The sequence below is a fragment of the Hemitrygon akajei genome, chromosome 19 (assembly GCF_048418815.1).
Source record: "Hemitrygon akajei chromosome 19, sHemAka1.3, whole genome shotgun sequence".
NCBI lineage: Eukaryota > Metazoa > Chordata > Chondrichthyes > Myliobatiformes > Dasyatidae > Hemitrygon > Hemitrygon akajei.
In genome coordinates this window covers 41,456,819-41,474,843 of record NC_133142.1, presented here as the reverse complement: position 1 = coordinate 41,474,843, position 18,025 = coordinate 41,456,819, and the positions used below count along the sequence as shown (strand labels likewise).

Genomic DNA, 18,025 nt, shown 5'->3' with positions numbered 1-18,025 from the left:
TTGCCCCAGCTAGGTTGTTGTTCATGTTCAGCGTCTACCCCGGACAATGTTCATGGAACCACCCAGCTATCTCCAGCTCTCTGGAGACAAAGGTGCAGAGATGCAGTCATAGTTACAAATTATATAGGATTACATAGGATGTGCATAACAAATAGAGTGCAAGTGACTGCAAGAGTCTGTGTGACTGTATGTGAGACAGAGAGAGTCAATACGTGAATGGACCTTTAGTCTTCATTAATAGCATGGTTATGGAGGCCCAGTTTGAGATCAGTGTAAAAATGTTTTTCCCAGGACAAGATAATTGTGTTTACATTTCCTCTAAGTGGCAATGTCTCACTATACAAACCCTTACTTTGAAGTTGCATCCCAGAAATGAATTATTTCTACTGAAACAACTACATTGAACTTTGTGAAAACATTCAGAATGAAGTGCTCAGTGTTGTCAGGCCACAGTCTCCTGGATAGTTTTAAGCAGGAGTATCTGTGAAAATTTCCAAAGTCTGCCAATTGTACAATGATGCCTTCCTCACTGTGTGGAACCTGTCAAGAAATTCTTCTCAGGATGGGGATGTGTGAGAAGATTTCTGGAGCATGACCATCTATTCAGCACCATTTCAATGTGATTATGAAATAAGAGATTACCTAATTTCCTTTAAATCTACATTGACATATATTTCTAACAAAATATGCTGAGCTTCATTTTTATGGTTGAATACTGCAATTATCGGTTACCTTCCCATCTAACCAAACAAAATGACAGACTTTTTCCAGTTAAACGGCTGCCTAATAGCACAAGTGGATTGCTGTTCTGAAGTATTTTTAGACTATAGAATTTTGGAAGGCTGGAATACCTCAATTTAACGAGTGTGCTATCTCTCCTCCAATCATTTATGTCTGTGCAGGCATGAAATTTCAGTGCAATTTTCTTCAGAATGTTTCAACTGAAATGATGTTAGGGTTATAGTTCACTTTATTTCATGAAGTCTGCAAGGCTAGCAGAAAAAAATAGCATTTCATCTGGAGCAGCAGCATTGAATGAAGTGTTGAGAAATTGTGAAGTTAATCTGAGCTGATGTTTTGTGACTGCTTAATCTGAATCTGCTGTTCCGTGTTTCTTACCCAGTTTGCAGTTGGCAGGTGGTGGTGTGAAATCCATGTTTTTGTGAAGTTGTTGGCACATCTTGGAGGTTCAGTCCTGGAGGGGTTATTGTGATTCACCTGTGCCTGGCCAGAGTTGGAGGGTCAATCTTGCTGACAATCTCAATGTGCTGTTGGGCGGTGATAGGACCTCAGGTGGCTTAGTAAAGTGATCTTCACCCTATAATACCCAGACAGATGATGAACTGTGAGTGCAAACATTGCCAGCTATAAAAGCTGAGTCTGATTTTAATATTTTTTGAACATCTTCCTCATTTAAACATAGCAACTTAAAAAAAACATAAACTGAGAGGTGTTTACACCTAAAAATGCAAACATCTGAATATAAAATAAAACTAGTAAAACTTTGTCTCCCTTTCTTTCTACAAATAATTTCCTTTGAAATCAATGGGATATCTGACCCAATACCAGATCTAACCTAGGGCAGGATCCAAGAGGTGATGTTATCATAATGCTGGTCATTCACAGTAAAACTGAGTTCAATCACTTGATACCATGTAGCGTACTATTGGCAGAGTGACTTTACTGATCCAGCTTTTGAAGTTCATAAGATATAGGAGCAGAATTAGGCCATTTGGCCCATCAAGTCTGCTCTGCCATTTCATCATGGTTGATCAATTTTCCCTCTCAGCCCCAATCTCCTGCCTTCTCCCCATATTCCTTAATGGCCTGACCTATCAAGAATCTATCAACCTCCGACTTAAATATACACAATGTCTTGGCCTCCAGAGACACCTGTGGCAACAAATTCCACAGATTCACTACTGTCTGGCTGAAGATATTCCTCTTCATCTCTGTTCTAAAAGGATGCCCCTCTATTTTGAGACGGGTCATCTTACATCAGAGCCCCTGACCATAAGAAATGTCTTCTCCACATCCACTCTATCGAAGCCTTTCAACATTCAATAGGTTTCAATGAGGTCACTCCTCATTCTTCATAATTCCAGTGAGTAGAGACCCGGTCATCAAATGCTACTCAGATGACAAGCCATTCAATCCTGGAATCATTTATGTGAACTTCCTTTGAACCCTCTCCATTGTCAGCACATCTTTTCTAAGATAAAAAAGTCCAACATTACTCACAATATTCCAAGTATGGCCTCCCCAATGCTGTATAAAGTTTCAACATCACATCCTTGCTTTTATATTCTAGTCCCCTTGAAATGAATGCTAACGTCATATTTCCTCACCACGGACTCAACCTGCAAATTAACCTTTATTGAATCCCGCAAAGGACTCCCAAGTCCCTTTGCACCTCAGAGTTTTGAATTTTCACTCCACTTAGAAAGTAGTCTTGCCTTTTATTTCTTCTACCAAAGTGCATGACCATACACTTCCCAACACTGTATTCCAACTGTCATCTCTTTGCCCATTCTCCTAATCTAAGTCCATCTGTAGCCTCTCTACTTTCTCAAAACTACCTGCCCCTCCACCCATCTTCATATCGTCCACAAACTTGGCCATCAATTCCAAGTCATTGACATATAAGGTAAAAAGAAGCGGTCCCAACAAAGACCTGTGTGGAATACTATTAGTCAACGGCATTCAGGCAGAGAAGGCTCAGTTTATTCCCATTCTTCACCTTCTGCCAATCAGCCAATGCTTTATCCATGTTAGTGTATTTTCTGTGATACTATGGGCTCTTAACTTGTTAAGCAGCCTCATGTGTGGTACTTTGTCAAAGACCCGCTACACCTGCTCCGCCATTCAATAAGGTCATGTATGACTTTTCCAATCTGTTGCTAATAACCCATAACTCTCATTGGTCTTCATCTGCTTAAGATTTTTTCTGAATTGTCTGAAGAGACTGCAGATGATGAAATCTAGAGCAGAAAACAAGCTACTGGAAGAGCTCAACAGGTCGAGCATCATTGTGGAGATAAAGGGATAGTTGACATTTCGGGTCAATGCCTTGCTTCAGGATTGAGAGTGTAAAGTGGATATAGCCAGTGTATAGACATGAAAGGGAGAGGCGAGACAGATGCTTGGAGATGATGTTGAATTAGATGAGTGTGTGTCGATGGGCAGATGGAGCCAAATAGGGCAAGAGATGGGAAAGGTAAACTAAGGGAAAAGAACTACAGGTATATGGTATATGGGTGATGGGCAAATGGAATAAAATGGAGGAGGGTGATGAGTTTAAGTAATGGAGGAGGGAGTCATGAAAAAGGTGAACAATGAAAGAGAGATCATGAATGGTCTGCTGATAATAGGAAAGGAACACAGGGAGTGTGATTTACCTAAAATTGGAAGACTTAATTTTCAGACTATTATGATTTAGGCTTCCTAGTGTCAGGGGTGCTGTCTTTTTAGTTTATGGTTGACCTTGTTGTGGCAATGGAGAGGCCAAGGACAGTGTTTGGTGGGAGTGGGAAGACCAGGTGAAATAACATACAACTGGAATCTCAAGGTGGCCATTGTGAACAGAGTGCAGGTACTCTGCATTATGGTTGCCTAGTCTATGCTTTGTCTCATGTGTCTAGAGGAGTCTCATCAAGAGCACTGAATAGAATAGACAGGCTGGAAGAAATGCTTGTAAATCTCTGCTTCACTTGGAAGGGCTGGTTTGGTCCCTGAATGACGATGAGATAGAACATACAGGGTCAAGTGTTGCATCTCCTACAGTAGGAAGGGATGAGTGGACCAGGGAGTTATGTGTAGAGTGGTCCCTGTGGAAAAGGTAATGGGTGGGTAGGGGGAGAGAGGGAAAGATGTGGTTTGTGGTGGGATCATGGAGTAACTGGAAGAAGTAGTGAACGGTGATGTTCTGGATGAAGGGCCTACTGAAGTGAAAGTTGAGGACCAAAGGAACTCTCTGTTCTGATTGGAGAGAGAGGGTATCAGATCAGGTATGTTGGAAATGGATATATCTGACAGAATTTGTGACTAGCTGTCTTGCAATATATTTTTCTCAAGCTCACAGAACGCTGTCACAAAGCCAGGTTAAATTTACTGTAAATAGACCAAATGATATACAGTGCAAATGCACAGTTCCAACTCATAATTATCATATTGAAATTGTTATTAGAGGTTACTAACAAACTTACAATTAGTAAAAATAGCAGTAGCTGAATATAACATTTGAAATAGTTCATTATCTGAGATAAACAATGACAAGACAACTGACAGTAATTGGCGGAAAAAAAAGATTAATTCCATATTATCGTGTTTATTTTAAGTCAGTGGAAAGAACTTTGGATGAAAACCCATTTAGTATTACTAACAGGCAAATTTCTTGGCCATGGCAGGTAAATTTACAAAAGTAAAAAAAAAGAAAATATTCATAGTGCTCATGTTAGAGTGTAAATAGAATAAAGTATCCTGACAGTCATTTGTTGATTGATCGAGGTGTGTACGAGCCGTGGGGAGTCCCATATCAGGAATACAAGTTGTGCTGAGAAATCGGAAAAAGTGGGCTTTTAAAACTGGAAGTTAACAAACCCTGGTGATTCTGTACAAGTGTGAACAAATTATTAAGGAATGGATGAAAATGAACTAAATGCTGACTTTACTTACCACTGATGTCTCATACTGGAATGAATAATGAAATGTTTGAAGTAGACCCAATAGTGCAGTTAGTATAGTCATTGGGAACTTCTTTTCATATAAAAATAGGTCAGCAGCTTTTAGGTCTGGAGACAAAAATCCCCAAAATGTGAAAGATAGCAACTTTTTGTTATCACCTCTGTATCAATGGCTTAGGGATTCACCAACTTCCCTCATAAAATTACAAACAAGAGAAAATCTGCAGATGTTGGCAATCCAAGCAACACACATAAAAAAAATGCTGGAGGAAATCAGCAGGCCAGGCAGTATCTATCATCTATGGAGAAGAGTAAACATAGAAACATAGAAAACCTACAGCACAATACAAGCCGTTCGGCTCACAAAGTTGTGCCGAACATGTCCCTACCTTAGAAATTACTAGGCTTACCTATAGCCCTCTATTTTACTAAGCTCCATGTACCTATCCAAAAGTCTCTTAAAAGACCCTATCGTATCCGCCTCCACCAGCATTGCCAGCAGCCCATTTCATGAACTCACCACTGTCTGAGTAAAAAACTTACCACTGACATCTCCTCTGAGCCTACTCCCCAGCACCTTAAACTTGTGTCCTCTTGTGGCAACCATTTCAGCCCTGGAAAAAAGTCTCTGACTATCCACATGATCAATGCCTCTCATCATCTTATACAACTCTATCAGGTCACCTCTTATCCTCCATTGCTTCAAGGAGAAAAGGCCGAGTTCACTCAACCTGTTTTCATAAGGCATGCTCCCCAATCCAGGCAACATCCTTGTAAAACTCCTCTGCACCCTTTCTATGTCTTCCACATCCTTCCTGTAGTGAGGCGACCAGAACTGAGCACAGTCTACGTTTTGGGGCCAGACTCTTCAGCAGGACTGAAGAAAGGAAAATGAGGAGTCAGAGTTAGAAAATGGGGGGGGGGGGGGGGGGGGGAGGGAAAAAGCAAAAGGTGATAGGTGTAATCAGGAGGGAGGTTTGATGTAAAGAGCTGTGGTTGATTGGTGAAAGAGATATGGGGCTAGAGAAGCAAGAATCTGACAGGAGAGGAAAGAAGGCTATGGAAGAAAGAAAATGGAGAGGAGCATCAGAGGGGAGGTGATGGACATGTAAGGAAAAAGGGAATGGGGAATGGTGAAGGGGGGGGTAATTGTTAGAAGTTTGAGAAATTGATGTTCATGTCCTCAGGTTGGAGGCTACCCAGATGGGATATAAGGTGTTGCTTCTCCAATCTGAGTATGGCCTCATCGGAACAGTAGTGGAGAGCATGGATTGACATGTTGGAAAAGGGAAGTGGAATTAAAATGGGTGGCCTCTGGGAGATTCCACTTTTTCTGGTGGACAGAGTGTAGGTGCTCACTGAAGTGGTCTCCCAATCTACATCCAGTCTCACTGATATACATGACATCACACAGGGAGCACTGGATATAGTTGACGACTCCAACAGACTCAAAGGTGAAATGTTGCCTCACCTGGAAGGACTATTTGGGGCTTTGAATGGTAATGAGGAAGGAGGTGTAGTGGCAGGTGCAGCACTTGTTCTACTTGTAAGGATCAGTGTCAAGAGCAGGGTCAGTGGGGAGGGACAATTGGACAAAGGAGTAGCATAGGGAACTTCTATCGTCTCCTGTCAGCTTCCCCTTAGCCAACTCTGTATTTCTTTCGCCAATCAACTTTCCAGCTCTTTACTTCACTCCTCCACCTCCCAGTTTCACCTTTCATCTTGTGTTTCTTCCTCTCCTCCCCAGTCTAACTCTGACTCCTCATGTTTTTTCTCCAGTACTGATGATGTGTCTCAGCCCAAAACATTGACTGTACTCTTTTCCATAGAAGCTGCCTGGCCTGCTGAGTTTCTGCAGCATTTTGTGTGTATTCCCTCATATAATTGCCTAGTGGACTAACCTTGACAGTACAAATTACAAATCTGTATGTTCATCAGACATCGTAATGAAGACATTGGAACTTGAAAGAAATTTGCCATATTAATTTTGTTGCAATAAATATTTACCTCTTGTTACAAAGCTGTTACCTGGGATGGGAAGCTGATGTATGGGGACTGTTTAGCTCAGTTGGGCCTATGTTCACTCAAGTTTAAAAGAAGATCAAGGAATCCCTGAGAAATGTACTGCATTCTAACAGGACTGGACAGAGTAGACACAGGAAGAAATTTCCTGGTGATGGTGGACGTAGAGTTACAGCTTAATGATAAGTGGCTAGCCAGTTAAGTCTGTGTTGTGAAATTTTTGTTCTTTCTGAGAAAGTTGTGAACCCCTGTGATATCTTCCATTACAGAAAGCATTTGAGGCCAGCTCATTAAATATATGTGAAAAAGTGTCGTGTATTTCTTGACAGGGGGAGAAAGAAGGAACTGGGCACTGAATTAGAATAACAAGCCCTATTGATATTTAATGGCAGAACAGGCTTGAATGGTGAAGTGGTCCACTCGTGCTCTGTATTTCATTTGAAAGAATGTACTGTTGTGTGATATTTCCTCTACACTTAGCAAATTCTGTCGAGTGTTTTTATTTATCTCACAGGGATGCAAGTATTTCTGGATAAGCAGGCATTGAAATTAAATGTTTCCATGAGTCTTCTCTACTATAATCCTGGATATTAAAAAAAACCCAAATGAATTGCGGCAATTTAAATTCTACATGCAGTGCAGTAAATGTTTCTGAGAATATACTGATCATAATATCACAAGCAGATTTTTCAAATTATTTTCATACAGCTAGAAGTGATAACTCTGGGAAATGGATTATTAAAAATATTCATTAAGACTTCATTACTGCGTTCAGTTATGAGAACTGCTTCGACAACTTGACCTCTAATGCTTCAGTATTTCATATGGTGTTTGAATTTAGCTCTCATAAGCCTTTAAAAGAAGAATTAGTTAATTGTGAGAGTGAGTGATTAATTGATTTGGAATTATATTTCACCCTTCCATTTCATTATTGCAATTTAATTAATGTTTTACTTGAAAATATTTTTCCAGTTCAGCAGCCTCCGACTATAACAGAGCAGTCGCACAAGAAGCATGTTGTATATCCAACCGACGATTTTGTTATCAAGTGTGAAGCCAGAGGAAACCCAGCACCACTGTAAGTATTTACATTTGTACCATATAACACAGATTCTATAAGAAGCATTGATTATCTACTGAACAAGTGATATCTTAATGATATCTGTAAAACATCTTTTTATCTGGTAACTTGCCTTTGTCCTCACTGTCATGGATGACCCAGCCTAACATCCTATACAGTAGACTGCATTACACTTAGGTTTAATTGAATAAGGTAAGCTTCCCTACCACACAAATCTGTGGCCATACTTAGGTTGTGATGTGGTATCTCTGCAGTTTTGAATAGAGATGTGTTTTACCAATGAAGCTTGAGTGTCATGTAGTCTTCAGTCTGACATTCCTGCTTGGCCAAGGAGATGAGGTCAAAAAGTACGAGACAAAAGATGATCTGACTCTAATCTCTGAACAGGAAAGCAGATGGTTGAAGAACCTTGTTGATGAATGAATGTAGTGCTGGCGGATTCTTATTTTATTGTTGTGGTATACCATTGCCATTGGACTTGTATTCATTTTGTACAAAGGATCAAGGATTGGTAGACGCTAAAATAAATCATGTGCCAAACCCTCCCATGCAGCAATAGACAAGGGGTGATTGGAACAGGTGAGTCTGTCACTGGGAGTCTCAGGGTCAGCCCTGCACGGGCATGTGCCTTCCAGTCTCGACCCAGCTAACAGGAGTCACCAGCCACTCGTTTTCAACTCATCACCTGTGGCCTATTTAAACCCAGCTCTCCTCCACAGTCCTTGTTCACCTATTGAACCAGCCATCCTCAATCAGTTGCTCCTAGCCTTCAGTTTCCTTGTTACCTTGTCATGTTAAGTATCCATTTCCTCTCTTGTTTTGTGGCCCCTCATGACTTGTTATTTAGCAGGTCAGGCAGCATCTATAGGGAGAAGCACTGTCGACGTTTCGGGCCGAGACTCTTCGTCGGGACTAACCGAAAGGAAAGATAGTAAGAGATTTCACTTCCAAATCTCTTACTATCTTTCCTATCGGTTAGTCCTGACGAAGGGTCTCGGCCTGAAACGTCGACAGTGCTTCTCCCTATAGATGCTGCCTAGCCTGCTGTGTTTTATCAGCATTTTGTGTGTGTTGTTCTTTGAATTTCCAGCATCTGCAGATTTCCTCGTGTTTGACTTGTTATTTTGCATTTTATTATTAATGTAGTCGCTCACTGCTAAATCATCTTGACTGCTCTGCATTTGGGTCAACCCTCCTCGACATTTCCTGACACCCAGGTTAAATCCACACCAGTAGATCTCTTGATAAGCACTGTGCATGAAAGTATGAGGCAGAGGAACAGTGACTGATAAGTCCTCAGGGTTCCCTGTAGTCACCCCATGTGACGATGGTGCCATAACAATTGATCTCACAGGCACAAACATCATCAGACAGGATCATTCCCAAATAGCTTGAAAGAGATCAGCTTTGCAACCTGCACTGTCATCAGGTGATGAGAAAATTCAATGCCCCTGGTCTAGATGGCATTCCAGCATAGACCGTCAATGCTGTAGTACAAGCTTTGACCAGTTATCTCACATTAAGATCTGGAATCTTGAAGAAATTTCTGCTGATCTATGGATATGATAGAATCAGCACTTTTTAGAAAAGGAGGAGAGGTTGAACAAGGAAAAGTGGCACCTTTTTTCCTTTTCATCGTGGAGAAGTTTATGCTTAAGTTACCATCGATTGATTCCCTCCCTTGTCTAAACAAGTCCTGCTGGATTCAGTGTGACTTTACATCAGCAAAATAAAACATCTTGGCCAGATAAATCTAAGATAATGTTAAGGAATGACTTTCATTCTTTTAGGTCTTTGACACTATTGACTATGAAACCTTGCACAATTCTTAATTTTGACTAATCTTGGAAGTCCATCAGTATCACAAATTTCTTGTTTATAATCATATGAACACCATTGTCCTATGTAGTGATTGAGAAATAGACTCCTTTGTCATTAGTGCCAAAGTCAGAGTTGAGCACGGCTGTATGTTACAGACAAACCCTTCTCTCCATTTTACTTGCAGTTATTCTGCTTCTCAGACTCCACCAGGAACAAATAAATGGTATACTTTTCAGTTCTACCTATCTGAATTCCAAGTCCAAAACCTCTGAGAGCTATGAATCATTAGACAGACGTACACTGATAATCCTGCACCCTGAAAAAAATGTCCAGATCATTCCAAACATCTTCCAAGTTCTGTGCAAATATCTGGGACTTGCCACCAATGCTGAGAAAGGAAAGGCATTACCACTGCCAGTCCCGGGACATCTACGTATTATCAACGTTGAATTAGAAGTTCTAGATAAAATGGAACACTTTACTTACCAAGGAAGCAAATAATGACATAGATGATCATCTTTGGATCTCAACCCAAACTCTGTCAACCCCACCCCTCTACGTACAATACTATAGTCATGCCAATCCTTATCACTGTAAGGCCATAGGGAATACTTCGTTCAGTACCATCAGCACAAACTCCAGTCAATCCTTAGAATCAAATGGGAAGAGCACTGCACAAATGCTGGTGTTCTTTCCACAGTCAGCATCCCAGGTATAGAAACCAGAGTTGTTAAAAAGCAGTTGTATGGGGTCATTCATGTTGTGTGCATAATGGATGAATGTTCACCATTCTCACACTCAGTACATTTGAGGCCAAAACATTTATAGAGGTCAAAAGAGGTGTTAGGAAGATGACCTGAAAACTTCCTGTCTGAAGAAATTTAGTATTGATACTGATATCTGGGAAGTTTTCAGGTAAGCTTTGTAGAAAGAATTCTCCCATTTCAAAGACATTTGCCTCTCTTAGATACTGTTTATTGAAAAAGAGAAAGTGAAGAAAAATAGAAAATCAACAAACAAGCCAAGCTTTGGACAACATGCATGACAAATGTTCCAGCATTTGAACTGCAAATGGTCCTAATTCTTGAAAGGGATTGCAAGGAAAGCAAAGGCATTATTCTCAAGTTTTGCCAAGATTAGAGTATTTATTGATTCAAAGATTTATTACTTGGAATATTGTCCTGTATTCCTGTCAAAAACTTTTGAAGCATAAGAATTTAATGTTATGATTTTATGAGTTAAAATTCCATGGCCATTAATTAATATTAATATCATTTATTCCAATTAACACTAAGCTTGTGCTCTGTTGATAATTCTGTATTTGCAATGAGACCTCTCTGCTGTCATTCCTTTCAATGTTGAAAGTTCTCTCTTTCTTTCATTATTGGCTCAAGAAAACCATAATTCCACTATGTTCAGTATTTATAAAAGTCAATAACTTTGTTTTCTGATCAGAAACATCGTAAAATGCCCTCTGGATAGCGTGGCTGTAACTCTATAGACATCATATTCAATTGGAGAATAAGAAATTTAGGCCTTAAATTTTAATAATTTCCATTAAAAAAATTTGAAGCTAAAATTGTCTAAAATAAAAAAAAATAGATAGATTAAGAAAAGATCTTGGAGCTGATCCATTCAGCACTTCCTCTGGCAGGTCCTCACAATCATTGGAAGACCATTGTAAAATTGCCAGTGTCCATAGCCAGCACTGCCAGTATTGACAAACATCCCTGATGAGGTGTCTTGGCCTGAAACATTGACTGTTTACTCTTTTCCATAGATGCTGCCTGGCTGCTGTGTTCCTCCAGCATTTTACGTGTGCTACTAATGTCGAGACCAAGGCTGTTAAATACCAATTTTATGCAGGAGGCTCACTAAGTTGATAAATTTACAAAGACATCCAGAGTTAGACAGCAGCTGTAAAGGGTTTCATGATAAGTAGTGGAAGGTATTTAAAGAGTCATTTCATGATTCTCACCAAATATCACATTCAGGCATTCAGGAATGAAGACTTTGGGAGAAGTTTGATCCAACCTAGCAAACTAAGGAAGTTGATAATGGTGGCAATTTCAAAGGAAAAGCATACAATATTGTGAAAATCGGTGGTGGATTCAAAAAGTTTAGAACCAGTAAAGGATGACATAAAAACTGAAACAGATTAATAATAAACTAGCCAGTAAAAAGTAAACAGGCAGCGATTCTACAAATATATATAAAATAAGCCCTTTAGAGGATAAGTTTACAGCTAACAAAACAGCAAAGACTTTGTTTCTGACTTGATTGTAGAAGCTCCTAAAACATTGCAACGAGAGTGGAATAAGATAAAAATGATGAAAAGATCTTTAAATACTTATTGGAGAAAAGATAGCATGTAAAGTTATGGGACTCAAGTCTGAATGTCCCTTGGATCTGTTGATGGCTTACTAAATTGTTGATTAAAAGCGACTGATGCTTGTGATCTTCAAAAATCCTGCACATTCTTCAAAAATCACAATAGATTTGAAAATTACAAATGCAACTGATCCATACAAGAAAGGAGACAGAAAGCAGAGATCTATAGGCCAATTGGCTTGACATGATCATTAAGGAAATCCTGGAAAAAATTGTTATTTCTAATATTATTTCAATAACTATAGCAGAACTTTTAAAAGTAAGAGAACCAAACAGCTTTGGCTAAGTTTTATGATAGTGAAGTATTGTTTAATTGATTTTATTGGTGGTCTTTGAGAATAGAGTGGACCAAAGGGAGTCATAAAGGCAGTATATTTAGGTTCCCAGAAAACATTTGGACAATAAACATACAGTAAGAGCTTATTCTGTTTTGGAATATATTAACATGGCAAGAGATGCACAACCTGCAGAAGATGTCACAAATGTTTCAACGAAATTTCACCAGGCTGACCCCTAAGATGAATAATGGCCAAAATAGGAAAGGTTGGGCAAGTTAGACCTTTCATCATGAAAGTCATGAGAATTTACTGAAACCTTTTAGATTCTGAGTGGTCCATTAAAGCTGAATGCTGAGAAGATGTTCCCTCCCATAGGCAAATCCAGGTCTGTAGATGTGGTTTCACAATTAGGGATAATCTTTTTATAACAGAAATGGAGAAAATGTCTTCTTGCAGACAGTCATGAATCTTTCTTCTTCTTGGGCACTTAGCACTCAGTGGAGCATAGGCCATTGATGACCTCCCATCTCCATTGCCCTTGGTTCTGAGCCAGTTTCTTGAGGGTAAACAAGGAGTAATATTCACTCTAAGGTGTGCACGTCTGCACATGCACACATCTTTTGCTACTCGTGCACAAAGAAATTTAAACTGCGCACAAAGGTTTCTCACCCTCTCCCTCATTGTCATGTTAAATATATTTCACGATAGTACACGATTATAGTTCTTTTTCCAGTTTCTGATGTGGGCTGTGTTGACCACATGGAGTTTGCGATGATTTGCAGATTTTAAAACTGGCTCATTTATACTGTTTCTATTGAAGAAATTATTGATTCAATATGTCTAATTTTAAAGAAACAAAGGGCGTGAAGTGCAAAAGAACTGCTAGTTCATTTAAAGTGAAATGGTTTATTGAAACAGTGGAAACTGCTACACTGAAAGCACATGAGGTCAGGAACGTGCAGCTACAAGTAATATTTATGCTCAATAGAGAAACTAGTATTATCTGTGTGTATTGTTGCGATGCAAAAGTTGCTGGAGAATTTGCAAGTAGGAAAAAGTGGAGTGATATTTGGAAATTTGACATCATTAAGCAAACAAATCACATGTGCACAGTGTGCAAAAGTTTGGGGTTAAAAATCCTTCATTGCCCGCAATGGGCCTGCTAGATACATTTTGTGAGAGTGCAGAAGAGTGAAAAAGATCAAACCCGAGGAGATCAAAGTTCTTATTGACTGTGTTTTGCTAACTATTAAAATGAATACCTCTATATATAAAATTCAGTGCACACATGTTGCACTGGGCAAAACAATAGCTCAGCACAAGGCTTTTGCATATACTGTTCATTACAGATTAGAGGGAACATTGGCGAGGAGTGTCCCCATTGTCTAATTTCTGCCTCGACGTCTCTCCTTCATGTGTTCTTTGGACATTGCTTTTACCTCTTTCCTTGGGGATTCCATTTTAATGCCTAATTCATGATGTTGGTAGGCTTTCTCAAGGTGTGGCCAATCCATCTTCATTTTCATTTGCATCTTTTTGTCACTTTGGATTCCTTGTTGCTGTTTTCCTACAGTGACTGGTTGGTTACTTTGTCAGTACATCTGATTTTTAGGATCCTTCTCAGGCACTGGTTGATGAAAACCTACAGTTTTTGTCATATCTTCTTTGTTGTTCTCCAAGTTTCTGAGCATTTGGAGCATTGTTTTAACATGCGAATTGAAAATTCTGATTTTGATTTTCCTTGCTATGACTAGATATCCACATTTTCTTCGAGATGTTGAAAAATACTCTGGCCTTGTTGATCTTGACTTTGACATTCTCATCTGTTCCACCATATATATTCACATTGCTTCCAAGACAGATAAAGAAAGTCACTTCTTCCAGGGGTTGTATCTTCCATCACTATTGGTCTATTGCTGGTGCAGTTTATCTTCATCACATTCATTTTATCTACTTTGGTCTTAGACCCAGCATGGTAGAGTTAACAGTCAAGAGTGTTGATTTCTCTTGCATCGATTGGTTAGAGCTAGACAATTGGGCGATGTCATCTGCAAACTCCAGATCATCAAGTTGCCACCACATAGTCTACAAGATTCCATTTCATCTTTCACTTGTTGTCTGGTTCATAAACCGGTCTATTGCCAACAGGAATAGAAAAAGAGTCGGCCAAAAATCCCTGCTTCACCCCATTGTTGGTATTGAAGCTTTTTGACCGTTTTCCTGCATGTATGACTTCGCATGACGTTGTTGTTAGGAGGTCCTGATGACATTGATAAATTCCTGTGATATTTCATAATGGTTCATAATTTTCCATAGGGTATTTTGCCTAAGCTATTGAAGACTTTCTCGTATTCAATGAAGTTGATGAGGAGAGAAGTACTGTATTCCTTTCAATTAATTGTTCTGTGATTATTCTTAAGGTAATTATCTGGTCTATTGAGGAACAATCTTTCCTAAAGCCTGCATGATGGTCCTTTAGTGTTGTGTCAATGGCTTGTTTGAAAGCATTGCAAAATAATTCTGATTAGCATCTTTCCAACGGCAAACATTAAGGGTATATCTCTGAAGTTTTTACAGTCTTGCAGATCACCATTCTTTGGAAGCTTGATTAAGTAAATTGGTTTTTTGGCATTCAAGTCTGTTGGTGCTTCTGGAATAAAAGGAGATTCCAGAGGAGGTGGTATGTTCAGAAGCTCATTGAAGTATTATGCCAATGTTGGAGCTGTTTGTCTTCCTTAGTTAGGACATGTTCATCTTTATCCTTTATTTGGGTGCTGGTCTGGTTGACTTTACCAGCTAGTTTCTTGGTAGTATCGTATAGTTCTTTCATATTCCCATTTCCTGAGACTTCTTCTGCTTGTGACACAAGGGTGTTGCTGTACTCTTTCGTGTCCTTATTAATATTTCCCTTATTTCCTTGTTCCCTCTGTTCCTCCACTTTCTTGTTCCTAGTTCTGCTTCAAATACATTTTTCTTTGAGTGTTCTTCTCCTGTTGATTGTTTCCATCACTCCTGATTTAATCCACTCCTTATACTCAAATATCCTTTTCCCTAGCACTTCATAACGTTTTCTTTATTGCCTCTTTTACAACAATCCATTTGTCTTCGATACCAAGGTCTTTAAGTGCCTGTGGGCAGATCTCTGAGCTGTTTCTTTGTCTTGCAGGTAGCTCACATTGTACTTCAGTCACCAAATGTGTGGTGCATAACTTTTTAGCTTCATCCATACCTTGCTGATCAGAAGATGGTGGTCTAATTTTGCATCTGCTCCATGTTTCACTTCTATCTCATGGAGTGATCTTTGAAACTTCTTTGAGATGCATACGTGATTGATTGGTTCTCTGTTACCTTGTTTGGTGACATCCATGTTGCCTTTGTGTACTTCCTGTGATAACTAGTTTGAAGTTAGCACAAGTTTCAGCAAATCCCTGTAGTTCAACCCAGATAAGTGTGAAGTGGTTCATTTTGGTATGATGGCAGAATATTAATGATAAGACTCTTGGCAGTGTGGAGGATCAGCGGGATCTTGGGGTCTGAGTCCATAGGACGCTCAAAGCAGCTGTGCAGGTTGACTCTGTGGTTAAGAAGGCGTACGGTGTATTGGCTTTCATCAATCATGGAATTAAATTTAGGAGCCGAGAAGTAATGTTGCAGCTATATAGGACCCTGGTCAGACCCCAATTGGAGTACTGTGCTCAGTTCTGGTCGCCTCACTACAGGAAGGATACGTATACCATAGAAAGGGTGCAGAGGAGATTTACAAGGATGTTGCCTGGATTGGGGAGTATGCCTTATGAGAATAGGTTGAGTGAACTCAGCCTTTTCTCCTCAGAGTGACGGAGGATGAGAGGTGATCTGATAGAGGAGTATAAGATAATGAGAGGCATTGATCGTGTGGATAGTCAGAGGTTTTTTCCCAGGGCTGAAATGGTTGCCACAAGAGGACACAGGTTTAAGGTGCTGGGGAGTAGGTACAGAGGAGATGTCAGGGGTAAGTTTTTTACTCAGAGAGTGTTGAGCGCATGGAATGGGCTGCCGGCAACAGTGGTGGAGGCGGATATGATTGGGTCTTTTAAGAGACTTTTATATAGGTACATGGAGCTTAATAAAATAGAGAGCTGTAGGTAAGCCCAGTAATTTCTAAGGTAGAGTCATGTTCGGCACAACTTTGTGGGCCAAAGAGCCTGTATTGTGCTGTAGGTTTTCTGTTTTCTACTCTATTTTCTAAATCGTTCCCCATTTTCATTCACTTATCCGAGACCCTGTTTTCCCTTCACCTGTTCATATCCTGCATTATCCCTGCTGCTCTTGGCATTAAAATCACCCATGACAATAGTCGGGTCTTTTCCCTTCCCTTTGCTGATGGCTCCACTGAGTGTGTTGTAGAACTGTTTTTTGTCTTCTTCATTTGTGTAGTTTGTTGGTGCATAGCATTGGATAACTCGAGCTGTTATCTTGTTGTGCTTGGTTTTAAAGTTAGCAATGATGATTCTGAAACTGATTTCCCAATCATCTGTCTTCCCACTCACCTTAGCTCTGTCATACTTTTTTTAAAATGCTATGCAATGTCTGACTTCCTTTGTCAACAACTGTGGCCCCTTTCCCCCCTTTAATTCCTTCCTTCTCCGGGGGATGAACTGATTTTGCACCTTGTGCATTATTCCCAAGAATACCTGCCATTGCTGTTCCACTGTCTTTTCTGCTAGGATATCTGTCCATTTAACTTTGGCCAGCTCCTCCCTCATGGCTCCATAGTCTCCTTTGTTCAACTGCAACACTGACACCTCCGATCTGCCCTTATCCTTCTCAAATTGCAGATAAAAACTTATCATATTTTGGTCACTACCTCCTAATGGCTCCTTTACTTCAAGATCGCTTATCAAATCCTGTTCATTACACAACACTAAATCCAGAATAGCCTTGTCCCTGGTCGGCTCTCGTACAAGCTGTTCCAAGAATGCATCCCTTAGGCACTCTACAAACTCCCTATCCTGGGGTCCAGCACCAACCTGATTCTCCCAGTTCACCTGCATGTTGAAATCCCCCATAACTACTGCGACATTACCTTTGCCACATGCCAATGTTAACTTCCTATTCAACTTGCACGCAATATCCATGCTACTTTTTGCAGGCTTGTAGACAACACCCATTAGGGTCTTTTTGCCCTTACTGTTCCTCTGTTCTATCCACACAGACTCTACTTCTCCTGATCCTATGTCCCCCCCTTGCAAAGGACTGAATCTCATTCCTCACCAACAGGGCCACCCCACCCCCTCTGCCCACATTTCTGTCCCTACAATAGCACGTATACCCTTGTACATTCATTTCCCAGGTCTGATCTCCCTGCAGCCATGTTTCCGTTATCCCAACAACATCATAGTTACCCATTTGCACCTGAGAATAAATGTCAAGTATAAATGTCTGTACTAGCAAGAAGGAGAGTGATGATAAAATGATTAAAGCTGCAGAGCAAGTTGGAGATAGCTCCAACAGTAATTGGAGATTTGGAAAGAATGATCATCATTACAGATGAAAGACAGATTGTTGCTCATCTCTGTGAAGCAGAACCATGCAAAATGCTGGCATCCACTAAGTTCGTGTCTCCAAGGAATCTGATTTTCCTCAGAAATGTAGCTAACTTTCGGCTTTGTTTCCTGCATCATGATCACACAGAAACTATGCCTAAGTCTTTGCCAGTTCCTGCAGTGATGAAAATGTGCACTGAAATTTAGTGATGGTGTTATTTGCCT

The 18,025-nt window shown here is 40.0% G+C and overlaps 1 protein-coding gene across 10 annotated transcripts in view; it reads left to right on the top strand.

Annotated features, from left to right (window-relative positions):
• chl1b (cell adhesion molecule L1-like b) overlaps positions 1-18,025 on the top strand; it is a 920,799-nt gene that overhangs the window by 367,679 nt on the left and 535,095 nt on the right. For all 10 annotated transcript variants that reach the window (XM_073072426.1, XM_073072427.1, XM_073072429.1 and 7 more), the window contains one exon: positions 7,677-7,782. In XM_073072426.1, the coding sequence (XP_072928527.1) occupies positions 7,677-7,782 (106 nt within the window). The remainder of the gene's footprint in view (positions 1-7,676; positions 7,783-18,025) is intronic.